The 15763-nt window shown below is 43.9% G+C and overlaps 2 protein-coding genes across 2 annotated transcripts in view; one reads left to right on the plus strand and one right to left on the minus strand.

Annotated features, from left to right (window-relative positions):
- Positions 1-1239: 1239 nt before the first annotated feature.
- fxn (frataxin) lies at positions 1240-8579 on the minus strand. The gene is made up of 6 exons (XM_027014395.3): positions 8385-8579; positions 6921-6986; positions 6362-6447; positions 6084-6204; positions 2987-3084; positions 1240-2658 (listed from the first exon to the last, which is right to left on the minus strand). The coding sequence occupies exons 1-6, from the start codon at positions 8541-8543 to the stop codon at positions 2424-2426; spliced, it is 765 nt and encodes a 254-aa protein (XP_026870196.2). The 5' UTR covers positions 8544-8579; the 3' UTR covers positions 1240-2423.
- A 286-nt stretch (positions 8580-8865) lies between these two features.
- Positions 8866-15763, plus strand: part of pip5k1bb (phosphatidylinositol-4-phosphate 5-kinase, type I, beta b) — a 33972-nt gene continuing 27074 nt past the window's right edge. The window contains exon 1 of the mRNA XM_027014393.3: positions 8866-9082. The gene's annotated coding sequence lies outside the window, so the exon portion shown is untranslated. The remainder of the gene's footprint in view (positions 9083-15763) is intronic.

Below are 15763 nucleotides of genomic sequence, written 5' to 3' on the forward strand. Positions count from 1 at the left end.
CAATTATGACTGAGTAGAACTTGAGCAATTGAAGGTTAGGGGCCCAACAGTGTCAACTTGGCAGTCATGGGGCTTGAACCAGCAAACTTCTGATTACAAGTCAAGTACCTTAACCACTGAGCTACCATTACCACAGCTCTCTTCTAGTCATGCAGTAGAGGTGCTCTGGTTTGCTCAAGCTGTAGTGTGTGACGACTCTCTGTCCTGTATCTGTGAAAGGATGGAGCTGATGCCCTTATTGCTGACATGTGTGTCTATGACAATCTTGTGGCCTGCCCTGGAAAACACCAGCACCATTGCCTAGCAGGACACGGCCAAGCACGGAAAGCAGCAAATGCACACTCAGCCTCCTCATGCAGTCCCCTTCGCTGTGAGCCAGGGTAGCTATATCGGCAAACCCATGCACCAAGCAGTGGTAGTACGAAGCCAAACCCAGGAAGCTCTACAGCTCAAACGTTCCACACCGAGGCCCCTCTCCTGGGTCTTCACTATGGCTTTGCTCACCACTTGACCCAGGATGTATCCGGAGGCTCACGGAGCTGACAGCCTGGTGTACTTGCTCCAGGTTGCGAGTAGCATGGAAAAACTGGGCACATGGACCAGTACATTGTCTAATTAGATGATGCACCGATCACAAGGAACGGTGGTAAGCACTCACTCCAGCAAATACTCGAATGTGGCTGGTGCGTTACACAGTCCAGAAGCCATACCTTTGAACTGCCGTAGCCCCGGGTCCAGTGCAAACAGTTTGGCGTGTTGGTAACCGATCTTCTTAGCTGTAGAGTCATCACTGAGGTTTGTCTCTTGCCACTTACCGGTGCACCAATCTGTACATGCCACCTCAGTTCCTCCAGCTCCTTTAGGAAGCACTGCATCGCCAACTCCTTCTGTAGGGTGGATGTGAACACGACAGATCCACAAGTAGCTGCAGTGCTTTTCCCTCAAGTGCTTGGAAAAACTGTATCACAATAAAGGCCTCCATCCAATCACAACTCCGGGCAGCCATTTGCTTCTGTGGGGGCTGTGGTTTCAAGGTGACATCGCCATAGCGGCGTGGAAGTCGGTGCCTGTGAGCTTCTTTGCCATCATCCTCATTCACCTACCTCACACTCAGCTGGCTGGACCTGACCTGTCTTCAGGTTTGTTGGTGCACTGCTCAGTTTCTTCCAGCTTGTTGGCAACATCCCACTTTTGACAGCAGTTTACTGTCAGCGTGGAAGAACCAGATAGAGCTTCTGCTCAAGGAACAGCTGTTTATTGCAAAGCAGTCATTGGAAAGACAAAAGAAGGAAATAATCAGAACAGGACTGATGGAGAAAACTGGGGGAGGATAACTGAAGAACACACACATCAGTCACAACAACTACACACTCTCGTTTTTAACAAAAAGGGAAAGATGACACTTACCAAAACAAACGCAGCCATACTGACACAAATCATCTATTCAAAACAAAACATAAAACACTGAACTTAATTAGCACAGCACAGCATTCTGGGAGTCCTCACTGTGCCCCACTTCCTAGATCCAGTGTACATGGCACAACATATACTTACACTTCAATTTTCAACATTGTACTGACTAGCTTTATGACAAACCTTGACATTAGACAAAATATTCCACATTTCACACTGATGTGAGAGACATTTTCTTCCTATTTAATTGTGTGACTGTTGATAAATATGCCAAGTGCTGGCAACATGGTATTTTTGGGGGGAGGGGGCAACAATCTATAACCTCTCCAAGCAGTTGCCTGCTGTAATCCCTCCCTCTTCTATATACGTATTCTACTGTTTGTACTCAAGACAGGGCCAGACTTCTGAAATACTTACAAATAATTATATTTAGTGCCCTTACATCTCAGTCACCTGGCTTTGGACCATTACAAACTGGTCCAAATAAGGGTAGAGATTAGAATAAGTGCAAAGATTAGAACAGAGAGTGATCAAATGAATTTTTACTGAATGAACATACATTAAGGATAAGCAATTCATAAATTGACAATTAATCTTTGTCTCTGCAATAAGATAATCACGTATGGTAAACCGAATTCACTAGTTAGTCATAATTAAAGTTATTAAAGGTTACTCACTATTATTATAACACGATAAGTCATAAGTAACATTGTCAGAATCAGGCAGCCTGCTATTATGTCTGTGTATTAAGAAAGTGACTTACTTTTATGCTACTTTTTGGGGGTTGATGCAATGCAGTGCTTTTTGTTCAGCGACACCGTTTTAAAATCATAAAATACAAATGAAGAAACATTTTCCAGTTAATGTGTTCAGGACTTCAAGTTTTGCAACTGGAAAAGACTTTTATTTAGAGCTAACCTTCTACAGTCATTAGGCATGACAGGTAATGCACAAGTCAACAGCTGGGTGTGAGCGCATTTCCAGAATTTCAAGGAATGACGATGAGCGCCTCATCCGTTCCTCCGTGCTAGCACATCTGTGTTCCTGCAGCTAAGGACTGTGGGCTGACCGTTTTTTGAGGGTGTTTGTGCCTCCTGGTGCCCCCTTGAGGAATGGATGAGGCATGACAGGTCCATTCTTGACTGAAAGATGGCAGATAATTCTTTGGCGAGCAGATCGTGCAGGGACATGCCGTCGTGGGCGTACACCCAGCACTTCCCGGTCCAGTCGTAACGCTTTGGCCCACTGCGTAACCAACACACATTCAGTACGTCTAGTTATACAGCTCTTAAGGTTTCTGTTGCAGTAGAAAAGCTGAAATGTAACCAACAGAAGTGACCTGCTTGTGACGACCTTTTGAACTAAATAAACAAATAACCCGCTTTTAAACTAAACAAATAATAAAACATCTAAATCTGGACAGTCATAAAAATGAGCGGTTCAGGACACAAAAACTGCTGTCAGTCATGATAAGTTTGCATTAACAGACTGAAAATGCTTCTTTAAAACAGACAGAAAGTAACCTGTTTTGACAGGTTTCACTAAACATATAGAAAAAGACAACACTGCGTACCTTATTGGAGAGGACAGCCAAATCTGTCTGTTGGGTGTTTGTTTATTTATGACATAGGTTCCATGTCCCCCGCCCACATTTACAGTCAGAACTCCACTCTGTAGAAAGAAATTATTACCACTTTTAGATTTCTTTGCAAAACATTCCTTTGATCTGTTTAGTCACTAAAATTCCAGTCTCTGAATTCCCGGTGGGCCAGACATAAGCTGAGCTAATTCACACGCCACATTGACCAGATGCCCAAGAGACATGGACAGATATAAAAAATAAAGAAAAATTGCAAAAAATAACCTAAAAAAAGGCCCAATTAGATGCAGAACATTCACAGACAGGTCACATGGCTGGAACGAGGGAACACTTGCTGTTTAGTGCTCATTCGAGCTGGAGGCTGTTTGGCTCTGTGTCTGAGAAGGAATATTTCAGCATGGAGCACAGCACGTTACTGCAAGTCCAAATTAACTGGCCTGTTCTTTTGTTTCTTTTGATTAAAATGGCTGGCACGCTTCACAAGCTTCTCTACATGCTGTGACCGCTGGCGTGACTCAGAACTGGTGTGTCAGAGAGGTGAGATCTGCTGATGACCACGTTTCCTCTTTACAGCTAAGGAGGGGTTGAATTAAGTCAGATACCTCTGGAAAGAGGAAGTGACATGTCCCCTCAATGGCAGCAACAGGCTCAAAGATGACTGACCACAGTGTGGCCTACGAAATGTGAGAAGCCGTCAGCACTACAGGAAGTGTGTGTGTGCATGTGTGTTTGTGTGTGTGTGTGTGTTGCGTCTTTGGTGGGACATCTCTTCAGCTGTGAAAGCGCGAGCTGCAGGCCTGGGAGTGCAGCTCAATTCCTCAGCGCCATCTCAGGCAGCCGCTGTCCAAACACAAGATTTAAGAAGTCGGAGTTTTATTAAATCTTCCCATTGCACGGGACGGCATTGGGAGGCAGAAGTGGCATCTTCTGTGTCCTGCCTGGACGTGGGAACAGCAGAGAGGGGCAGAATCCCAGTGCTCAGAGGGCAGTCTGACAGGACGCTTCCTGCCTGACATTTATCTAGCTGGGGGGGTTGGTGCTACAGAAAGTGTGAATGACCAATCAATCAGTCAGCACGTCCTGCAGTGAACAGGCTACCACCAGCTGCTACAACAACACAAGGCTCAAGCAAAGGTGTGCTGGGAACAAGGCTGTTCACGTGACCGCTCACATGCACAGCTCCGCTTCCAACGTATGCTGCTTCTCCTAAGAAATTCTGGGAAGGAAATTCAGAGAAGACCGGAACTGAGACTTGAATGTGAGTACATAAGCAGGTCAGACAAAGTAAAGGAAACTAACAGATCACATTAAAATAAATACAGAGCAAATCAAGGTTCTTTATTTGCTAATGTCCATGTAAATATAATCCAAAGGCAACTACAGTACTATGAGACTCGTAGTACAACCTAAGGCTCTCAGTGGGAACCACCATCACTGGCCAGACAACAAGCTCTAACCTTAAAAAGACATTTTACACATCTGTACACAGTATCCATAGACCACTACATACTTAACAGTGCCTTTCCTTTCCTATTGGGCAAAAACACAAACAGACATCTCTCTAAGAGACCAGAACAAGCTAATCGGTTGTCTGGAAAAGAGCTGCCAGTTATGGCACGGAGCTGTGAGATTCCCCATGATTCCTTACGGCAGGTCACGTGGTTGACACGACACCAGAGATGGGCGGATGGGACTCCACAATGCTGACAGAACATAATAGACATATGTCTACGAGACAGGAAACATGGCGGATACTGATGTTCCCTACAACTGCTTTATTACTGTTCGAGAGGGTCAGCTTCAAACCCCTAAATACCAATGATAGTAACTGTCCAGGCAAGAACTCAGACACATTTTATATACAGTGTATTTCACATAATAGTCTTGGGCAGAATTGTGTCTTCAAACTACTTCCAAAAAAAAAAAAAAATGAAGGTGCGTAGATGCAGTTGAAGCTGGAGTTGGAGCTTGCTGCTGATGTAGACAGCAGGCTAAACAAGCTGCATTTATCCATATTCGGTGTTAACAGCCCGTAGAACGATTCCTTCATGACGCGTGCATCCATTTACTGCGGCCCAACAGGACAGAGCGTTTTTTTGGCAGCCTCCTCTAACAGAACGGGTCAAAGCACTCAGTGAACGTGAAAAAAGATGGGGAAAAAACACCACCATCATAAAGGTCTCAAAGCCTTATTCTCACCAAACAGCATTGCTTGAGTCCCAAGTCAGAGGAACCTTACATGCTGATCTTGGCATGAGATGCCCAGTAGTTCTTCAAACCGGGGCTTTGGCAAATATGGCAAGTCAAACCCAGAAAGCAAACACTGTTTATTTGCTAAGTGCAATTTAAGAAAGCCCATAGCCTAGGCTTAGAGGACACTCTCCATACTTGTACAGTCCTGCTTCTGACCACAGGCATCATCTGGTCTGTTACTGGGTGGGAAAAACAGGGTTTCTCTACAGATGCACCATGGGCCTAGACCTACATACCACCACCTAAGCAGCTCTGGCTGAAGTGGGTCAAGAATTCATACAGACATGCGATGAAGAGGAGGCAGCCCAACCAGAGCCAGACTACACATGCTGAAAGGGCTACTTCACATGGAGTTTTTACATTCCCAACTGCCATGATTTGTGTTAAATTATGGGACGTATTGCAATATGCTATAAGACGGATGGACAGGAGATCACTTAGCTACCACTGCATGTGTAAGCCAGCCTAAACAGACACAGTGACCCACATAAAGTCATTTTTTTAAATAAGACATATAGCCCTGTAAAAACTTTTTTTTTAAAAGATGAGTTAAATAATCAATTTGCATGTTTCAGACATCATACAGATGCGAGGAAATGCAGTCAGCATTGAACAGTCTATTAGAGCACATTTCTTCATAAAGCAACAGCGCCCCCAAGTGGTCATTAAGATACATCGCCCCTTTCATCAAACAGTAAAGGAATGCAGGAGTGTCTTGCTTACTTGGGTATGGCAGTAAAGAAACATGCAAGTTTGACACTATAAAGTGGACAGCAGAGTTTCCTCATCCATCTAAGGGTCTTTACAATGTACTCACAGAGAAGACAACATCATAGTCTGAAGGAGTGCATTTTGCATCAGTGAGGTCATCGAGGTACTCTGCTAGCGCATCCAGTGTCTCATTTGCTACCTTTTCATAAGCAGCTTCTGTTAACTCCCTACCAAGTCACAAAAACAGGGTGTTAGAAAAATAAATACACCCACCACATTTACATGATTTAGATAACGTACAAACATTGCTATCGCTCTGATTTTGGGGAAATCTGGCTGTACTGAACCTAATGCTCTGACTGACAAGACAAAAGCATCACTTACTTGAACTGACGAGCATGTACTTCTGCTGGAGGACATGACAAATGCAGCCCTCTTCTCCGAATGTCTCCAAGTATAACGTTAACCCACTGAAAGAGTAATAAAACACACAGTGTGTTCTGCAGACTGTATTAACAACTAACATATTATTGCTAGTTTTTACAGCCACAAGCCACATTAGGTGTCTAATAAGAATTGTATTTAAATAATGTGTGTACATATTATATAATATCAATAACAATAAGAACAATATATATTACTGTGTCAATGAATCAATACTCAACTCATTAGTTAGTATTACTTATTACATTATACACTCAGCATTCCACACTACAGGAACACCTAAAGTAAAAGTGAAAGAACTTTCTGTTCCACCAAGAGAGATTTACAGTATGGATCTTAACGTAATCATGCTGATTTATTTAGCTGTTGCCTTTTATATACACATGGCAGTGACTACATGGGCAGAGTATGGTCATTTACACACACTAGATTAGAACTCTTCCTTCAAAATAACTCATTAAAGTGGCCTATAATGTCATTCTAAAACAGGTCTGTTTACCCATTGTGCGTCTGTCTTAATTTCTGGCCGTCCCGAGTTAGTGTTGTAAAATGCACACCATCTTGGCTAAGAAAACACAAAGAGATTACTGGCACTTCAATCACAAATGCTACATCATTTTACTTCCATAACTGTTTATCATCCGTACTCTTCTAATTTGGTACAAATCGTGACTATGTATAAATAAGAGCTAAGGTTCTGTTTGCACCAACAGTGTCATCTTGAGTAATCAATATGAATCATTGTATTATTGTAGTCCTTGTGAAATGTACCACTAATAAGGTTATAAGGCTGACGTACCACTCATGAGGTTTATAAGGCTAACTGACGTACCACTCATGAGGTTTGTAAGGCTAACTGACGTACCACTCATGAGGTTTGTAAGGCTAACTGACGTACCACTCATGAGGTTTATAAGGCTAACTGACGTACCACTCATGAGATTATAAGGCTAACTGACGTACCACTAATGAGGTTATGAGGCTAATTGACGTACCACTAATAAGGTTATAAGGCTAATTGACGTACCACTAATGAGGTTATAAGGCTAACTGACGTACCACTAATGAGGTTATAAGGCTAACTGACGTACCACTAATAAGGTTATAAGGCTAATTGACGTACCACTCATGAGATTATAAGGCTAACTGACGTACCACTAATGAGGTTATGAGGCTAATTGACGTACCACTAATAAGGTTATAAGGCTAATTGACGTACCACTAATGAGGTTATAAGGCTAACTGACGTACCACTAATGAGGTTATAAGGCTAACTGACGTACCACTAATAAGGTTATAAGGCTAACTGACGTACCACTAATAAGGTTATAAGGCTAATGGACGTACCACTCATGAGATTATAAGGCTAACTGACGTACCACTAATGAGGTTATGAGGCTAATTGACGTACCACTAATAAGGTTATAAGGCTAATTGACGTACCACTCATGAGATTATAAGGCTAACTGACGTACCACTAATAAGGTTATAAGGCTAATTGACGTACCACTCATGAGATTATAAGGCTAACTGACGTACCACTAATGAGGTTATAAGGCTAACTGACGTACCACTAATGAGGTTATAAGGCTAACTGACGTACCACTAATGAGGTTTATAAGGTTAACTGACGTAGCACTAATAAGGTTTACAAGGCTAACTGATGTACCACTAATAAGGTTATAAGGCTAAACACATAACTATAGCTATCTACCTCAAATGGCACATTTGAAGACATGTTCACTTAACTAGCTAGCTACGTACAACTATTGGAGTCTGTTATCTAACTAAACTCACATTATCAAACACTGACAACGGTAGATGACGAAACTCTAACCACAATTTAAGAAGATTTCTATTGATGTTTAGTTATATTTAGTTCTCAAAGCTAACTTATCTAGCTAGCGATTTAGGATGGCTAACCTAGCTTAGCTAACCTACTTTGTTTACATCGTCTACTTACGTTTAACGTTGCTTCACTTTTGCGCGCTCCAGTAACATATGTGTACACCTTAGCTGGTTGGTGACATTTCCACCTAAATTCTAGAAAAAGGCGAGAGAGACACTGACTTTTGCTCATTAATCTTGACATAACGTCAGATAACGACGTTGGTAAAGACATGAAGCCGAGCCGTGAGGGTCTTGTCTATCGAATCCGTCCACCAATCCATTTTCAAAATAAAAGTCACAAAAAAAGTCTATCTGTCTAGGTTGTTTATTATATTATGTGTTTTATATTTATTTATGCGCCTTCTTCTATCTATCTAGATACATTAGGAAACACATAAATAATAAATAAACATATAATATAATATAATATAATATACTTGGGCGCACGCACCAACTATTACCCATATAAAGTGTAAGACCACAGTCGCCCTGCAGGTGGCGTTGTAAGTTTATTGAACTTGACTTCTGCAATCTTATTGAGCATGCAGAAACTTGGAAATTGGTTCTCCGAACTATGTTTGAGTCTGGGAGGCGGAGACCTACGCTTCCAATGCCTTAGACTCTCTTCATTATCGATTTAACGCTCCAGCCAACAGCTCGCTGGCCTAAAGAAATCAGCGTCTGGGATACTTTCGGTGGACTATCAGCCATCCTGAACCTATCGCTCTGACAGCGAGAAAGACGACAAGAAAGATAAAAAGGCCCATCCAAGTAAGAATCTTACCGGATTTTTATAAAGCATTATGCGTATTAGCCCACCTGTCCAAGGTGAAGGTAGATTCCGAAACAAGAGTGGGCATCATGTAAGTATCACTGAGATGAGATGCGTTTTCATACCATAGCAAAGGCTACATATTTCCATTTGGCTATGTGCGTGTCTTTACTACTTTAACAGTGTGCAGGTAAATATAACGTTAGGGAATCTTAGCGAAAACACTGGCTTCGCTTAACGAAGAGGCAGCGTTCGTATCCAGTGCCTTGTTTGATGCTTGCCATTGCTGTTTTTACTATCGTGATAGCACCAAACGTAAATGGTCTTTTTGCCATTTAACACTTCGCGCCCGACGTCACTGTGAGGTTTGAACTGGTGAATAATAGTGAAATTACGTAATATTGCAGGTCAGCGGTATCCGGGGGTCTCCTGAGATGTGCGTAGCCCACTGACGAATACAGTATACAATATACATGAATGCAGTACTTCTTTTGGCTTTAATGGGACTTATGAATAGAATAGGAGTGGAACTTATGAATAGAATATGAATTCATTAAAAAATTAATTAAGTATCATTAATGTCGTGTTATCTCAATTTCCAGAAAATTATAAAATTTTATGATGTTTCATGTTTTATCCCATATTTATTATCGACGTAATCATACAGAAATCTTTTCTTATCTTTTCACCACTAAATAAAGGTAACCACAGACATACACACACAGAGAGAGACACACACACACACACACTTTTTCCTAGATTTACCCAATTACTACACCAGTTGCTTATACGCGTACATGTGAATGCCACGGCCCGCTGTGCGACTACGTACTGGGGTCGCTGAAGCAGCTTTGCACCTCGAGGCACTTTTGTCACGTGGCTGCTGCGAACAATTGCAGGAAGACAGCCTATCTGTCCATTCGTCTTCGTGTTTGTGCGCTCAGCTTTGTCTGAGTGGTCTGGACAGCATTAAGCGGTCACTCGTCTCACCCCAGCAAGCGCTGGCCGCGGCTACTGTCAGTGACAGGTCCGCAGTACCAGGAGCCATCTTTGAAAGCTGCCCCAAGCCAGGAAACTGACCCGCATATTTTTATTATGATTTAGTGAGGTTGTGATAAAGCATTATGGGATAAGCGAAGTGATCACAGAGCCCTGTTGTCTTTCTTTGTATGGAGACGGTATGGAGGACATAGGTGCCGTCAGGGCTCCTGCGCACTCGTTTTGAGAGGAGAAGTAAGTTATAACTGGATCGTGGCACTTTAAAGCCTGTTAAAGTTCAGGACCCACGTTAATGTGTCAGTTATAGTCATCCCAGTCTGAAATCAGATGCTGTAATATTCGAGTGTAATTCGTCTGTCGTTGTGTTGAGAATAGCTGTGACGAGACGGGCGAACAGCAGCGAACAGGAGTACCCCGCACATTCTTCACTGTTCCCACGATGCTGTGCAACATTCCTCCACAGTAGGCCAATGGACACAAACAAACACACACACACACACACACACACACACACACACACACACACACACACACACACACACACACACACACACACACACACGTACGTACGTCACCGCTCTGTGGCCTCACTCTCGTCCGCTGATCACGGAGCAGTGTGTAGTTTCTGAATATGAAGGAAAAGATCAGAATATGCAAAGTAGCGACTGGTCCTAGATTATGCGTATAAGGACGACACAGTGAACAGGCTGAGGTACGCTTAGCGTATCACCCGTTCATCATAATGCCACATTAGTAACCGAGTTACAGACACCACAGACCACAAAGTGTGAATGCAGTAACGTACCTACAAAGAACAGTGCTGATATATTGAAAAATAACGCCACAGATTCATTTCATGGCGTTACACATATAAATAAAATAATATTGCTCTGAAAAGGTTTGCAGGCGATCATAAGGTTTGACTTGCAGACAGACTTAATGGTGCTAACCTCATTCATGCGAAGGTGATGTCTGGATACAGTGGTGACCATCCACTGTAGTTCATCTCAAATGAAGTACAAGAACATCATTATTTCTGTTTCCTCTTTGTGGCTATGAGTTGTGGTTGGTGGTTTATTTAGCCTTCAGTGGCTGAACACTACATCGGAGAAATTCCCTCTTCTGCTTAGGAAAATGGCGCGAGTCTGAAAAACGTTCACAGTCACACTGTTGGTTAATGTCCAGCAGTGACAGATGATGGAGAGGCTCTGTAGAGAAAGCGTCTGTTGCTGTTTGTTTGTGACATATATAGCTAGTGCAGTATCTTCAGCTCGCGTTTCTGTTGAGGGTTGTACCCCATGTCTTCTTTGTACCATCTACGATGTCCTAGTGCCAAGCATATTTGCCTCAGGTGAGAATGGCATGTGTGAAGCATTAATGGCGGCTCAGTGGTAAAGATACTTGACCAGTAACCAGAAGGTTGCCGTTTGGAGCCCCATCATCACCGACTTGCCACTGTTGGGCCCCGGCGCAGGGCCCTTAATCCTCAATGGCTCAGTCGCAATTGTAAGTTTCATTGGAAGTGTGAGCTAAGCACCATGAACAAAGTGCTGTGGTATGAGAGTTATGGAGTGAGGGCCAGTGTCTCGCCAGGCACAGGAAGGGTGTGTTCTGAGTGACAGTTCTGTGTGGGAGTGTCATTACAGCCAAAGGTTATCGTGCCAGGTTTTTTTGAATTGGAAAGCAGTGAATGCAAATCAACTCCTCCAAGACCTCCTCTACCAGTACCTCTATTTACCTTCAAATGCAGCCCTGTGTAAGCTAACCAAGTCAAGCTCACTATTTGATCAGCGTAAAGGTTTTTTAGGAAATGTATAACTGTGTTTTATGCTACTAGTGCACTAGTAACATACAACACAGTTAGATATTTCCCAAAAAATATTGTCATATCAGCAGCCACTTTGCCACAGCAGGTAGTTCATGTATCGCACTGACTTGAAAAAACAAAGGTGTTTTCTGCCAGTTCCATTTCTCTATATCCTTGAGTTTCTCAGATTCATTGCCCATCTTTCACCTCTCCAGATCCACTCACGATCCTTCAGGTTCTCAGATCCACCTCATATCCTTCACTTCTCCAGATCCACTCACGATCCTTCAGGTTCTCAGATCCACCTCATATCCTTCACTTCTCCAGATCCACTCACGATCCTTCAGGTTCTCAGATCCACCTCATATCCTTCACTTCTCCAGATCCACTCACGATCCTTCAGGTTCTCAGATCCACCTCATATCCTTCACTTCTCCAGATCCACTCACGATCCTTCAGGTTCTCAGATCCACTCGCGATCCTTCAGATGAGACCCACTCCGCATCTCTCCAGTTGTGGTCAAGCTTAGCACTTGCAAAGTGCATACTTCTTTATTGCAGCTTTCTTGAAAATTTACTTGATATACCTTATCTGGTGACATCACGTCTTTTGATGTGGAGGCGTTTTGGCATTTCCTGTGCCGTTGTTCTGAAATATTCATATTGCCAAAGGTCAAAGTGCATCGTTTAGTGTTCCAGACTCAAGGAACTGCCTTAATCGGTGAATCAGCATGATAATAAAGTGAACAGCATATCAGCTTCATTTGACATGACTTATGCAACTCCACGCTGGCTCTGGCATGAGCTAGGCCTGGTTACGTAAACATGCTCAAGACTCTCTTGGTGTATTTTGCGATAGAGATTCTGTCTTAAGGTTAAAAATGGTAAGTGATTTACTGAAATGTGCTGAGGAATGCATTTGAGGAAGAACTCGTATGATAGTCTGGCAATCTGCTTCTGGCATTCATTGTGAATTTTTAAATACAACCACTGAGTGAAATTAACTTGGACATGGACGTAATTACTCTGCCTTTCTTTCTCTCTCTTTCTCTCTCTCTCTCTCTCTCTCTCTCTCTCTCTCTCTGGTTTCCATGTCCTATGTGTAACCTATAGTGCTATTATGAATTTTGTCAGTCCTGTGTTTACTATGTACATTCGATATTTGAAAAATAATCCTGGTTGGTTGTTGGCTCAGCCTGAAGTGCTGATTCAGTGATTCATTCCCTGATTAAAGCTTCCCTCTTACGCTTTCTGCATTATCACACATCACTCCTTCAACCTCCTACTGCGGAGAGCTGACCCAGCGTTACATGGCCCTGCAGACACTGGTCTGGGAATGCTGGGGAACAAACCTAATCTTGGACGATACTGCACCAACTGCAGGGACTTTTCATTGAAGCTGCTTTGAAATGTTCTCTACAAAGCCGTCCTGGTGTTACTCAGTCTGTGAGACTATTTAAACTGGGATATCGTGTTGTTCAGACCACCACCCAAAGACAGCAGTGCGAAACTGGTCAAAAGAAGGAATACATTGCATTGACATATATTCTAAGTGGAGAGACCATATACCAAACCAAGACCTACAATCAAGATGTTTCTCTCCCTGTTATGTAGTCTATGAATTTGGCATAAATTGAGTATGAAGTATGGAGCCATCATGAATGGTGCTTGCCTGTTTGAGTGCCATTGAGTGAAGGAGTGCCATGGGCAAAGAGACTGGCAGGGATGTGGATGCCCTCTTCCCTGACGTCCAGTCGATGACCCTCCTGTAGACCTCACCCTCCTGGTTCTGTGTCTTCACTCTTCAAACTTCCATGGGGAGATTTGGATTCCTCCAAATTGTGTTAAGAGTAAATACAGATGCTGCCACACACGTCACTGGTTGCATAATGTCCATAAAGCATAGACATGCACGTATCCGGCCCCTTTCATCTTTTGAGGGGGAGGGGTCGGTTAATTGTGTCCAAAGGCAACACTTCCCAAGCGGCCTGCAAATTTCCTGGAAATGATTGTCATGTGCTCTTCCAGGTGGTCATTAATCATGCCTGGGGCAAGACACATGGGCTTCCACTCATGTCATGCTGTTGTTTAGCGACCTTCTCTCGCCCCGGTACCTCCTCATGTTCAAGAGGCAAAACCTCAGTGCGGCCACGCCTCTGCATGCGAATGGAGCAAATCCCTCAGAAGTCAAACTCCGTAGCCGTGCGGAAGATTGTTTTGTTTTTTTTCATTCTGTGCCCCAGTGCTTGAAGTACAATAACCATGTGGCTGATCCAAGCAAGCCCCCAGGGGCCTGTCAAGGGCCTGGGCCAGTTCCTTCCTAAACATTTCCCTGCTCCATTACCTTCTGCCATTCGTCCATTTGCCTGTCGCACACAGTGTAGGGGCTCAAGAGCCTGCAGCTGGCGCGACATTGCGCTCACCCCGGCGGGAAGGCGGGGGCGGCCGAGTGCCCGCCTGCTGCACCTCTGCCAACCAGGAGTGGGAAGAGGAGGAGCAGAAGGAGGCTGTTTAGCATCCAGCTGGGGCTCCGCCCACATGTGAGAAGGGTTTCGTAGACCAGTGGAGGGGTGCAGACAGCAGCAGGAAGATCAAACCCTTGCTTACTGAGCAACACCAGGACCACATTAGATGTTTTACACTGATCTCAGATCAGTTACCCAAAATCACATTCACCATAAAAAAAGAGGACTTGTGATGAAGAAATGTCCAGATTATCTGGTTTCAATAAATTACCGAGGTTGTAGGAGGGAGAGGCCAACTCCCCCCCCACACTGTAGCTGGAGTGAGTGGGAATGAGAGGTTCAGGGACAGGGGGGTGCAGGAGAGAAAGAGCGCTATGAGATCCCAGAGGAAACCGGGAGGTTTGGGAGTATAAACACGAAGAAATGAGGGCAGAGTGGAGGCGTGCTGCTCCTCCCAACCTTTACATATCCCATGACTCCGATTCTCTATGCCCAGGGGAGCAGATCCTGGTGAATGGAAGACTGTCACAGTCCTCTTGTACCTTGAGACCAGCCTTCAACACTCATGCTTCGCAAGTCTGATCTGACGGTTTGGTCGCGGGTTGTGCATTTCAAGCAGACATTTAGGATCGCCGTGTGCTTCATTCCCATTACGAATGCTCGTCTACGTATTTGTGCTTTTCGCTTGTCTCCCCTCCATCTCCTCTCTCGTCTTCTCTCATCCTTCTCCCCCATTTTCTGCTGCAGTGCAGCCCCACCGCTGGCCCTGCTGTGAGGCTCCTGGCATGCAGGGGCTTGTTCCAGCACTGCTTCATGCATGCAAAGTGGGACTCGCCTCAAATAGTAACCGCGATCTCCGCCTCTGTCTCTCTCTGCCTCTCTGGTGCTTTTTTCTTTATCTCCCATGCCACCCTTTTCACACCGTGCCCTCATCCTTATCGCAGATCATTTCCGGCTCTCCGGAACTACAAATGCCTCGTCCACGTTCCTCTTGACGCTTCGCTACTCGCAAGGTGTGCACAGGCAGCACGCCATGGAGGCTAAATTTAGGCTCAGTGTGCATTTTTCTCGTTGTTGTGGTGATGTGGGTGACACTTTCTTTTGTAATGGCCAGCAGTACCTTCCTCATTTGCATTGGCACCAGTTGTAAACCCCATACCTAAAGTTCCATTGGTAATGGAATGACAGGAGCAGTTCTTGTTATTGGGAAATAGTATCAGCACTGGCTTGTTTTGCACTGTGACCACTGAGTTAGTTAATATGCTTTAATTCTCACTAAACCCACTCTGAATTGTCTGGGCAGCATTTCTGATTGAAGCAAGCCAAGATCCGTTTGAATAATTCCCTAACCATGTTTTATCATTAAACAACTCTGTTACAATGAAACTTTTTTTTTTTCCAAAAGCACAA

The sequence above is a fragment of the Electrophorus electricus genome, chromosome 25, assembly GCF_041902795.1.
Source record: "Electrophorus electricus isolate QZ-2024a chromosome 25, ASM4190279v1, whole genome shotgun sequence".
In the NCBI taxonomy this organism is placed as follows: Eukaryota; Metazoa; Chordata; class Actinopteri; order Gymnotiformes; family Gymnotidae; genus Electrophorus; species Electrophorus electricus.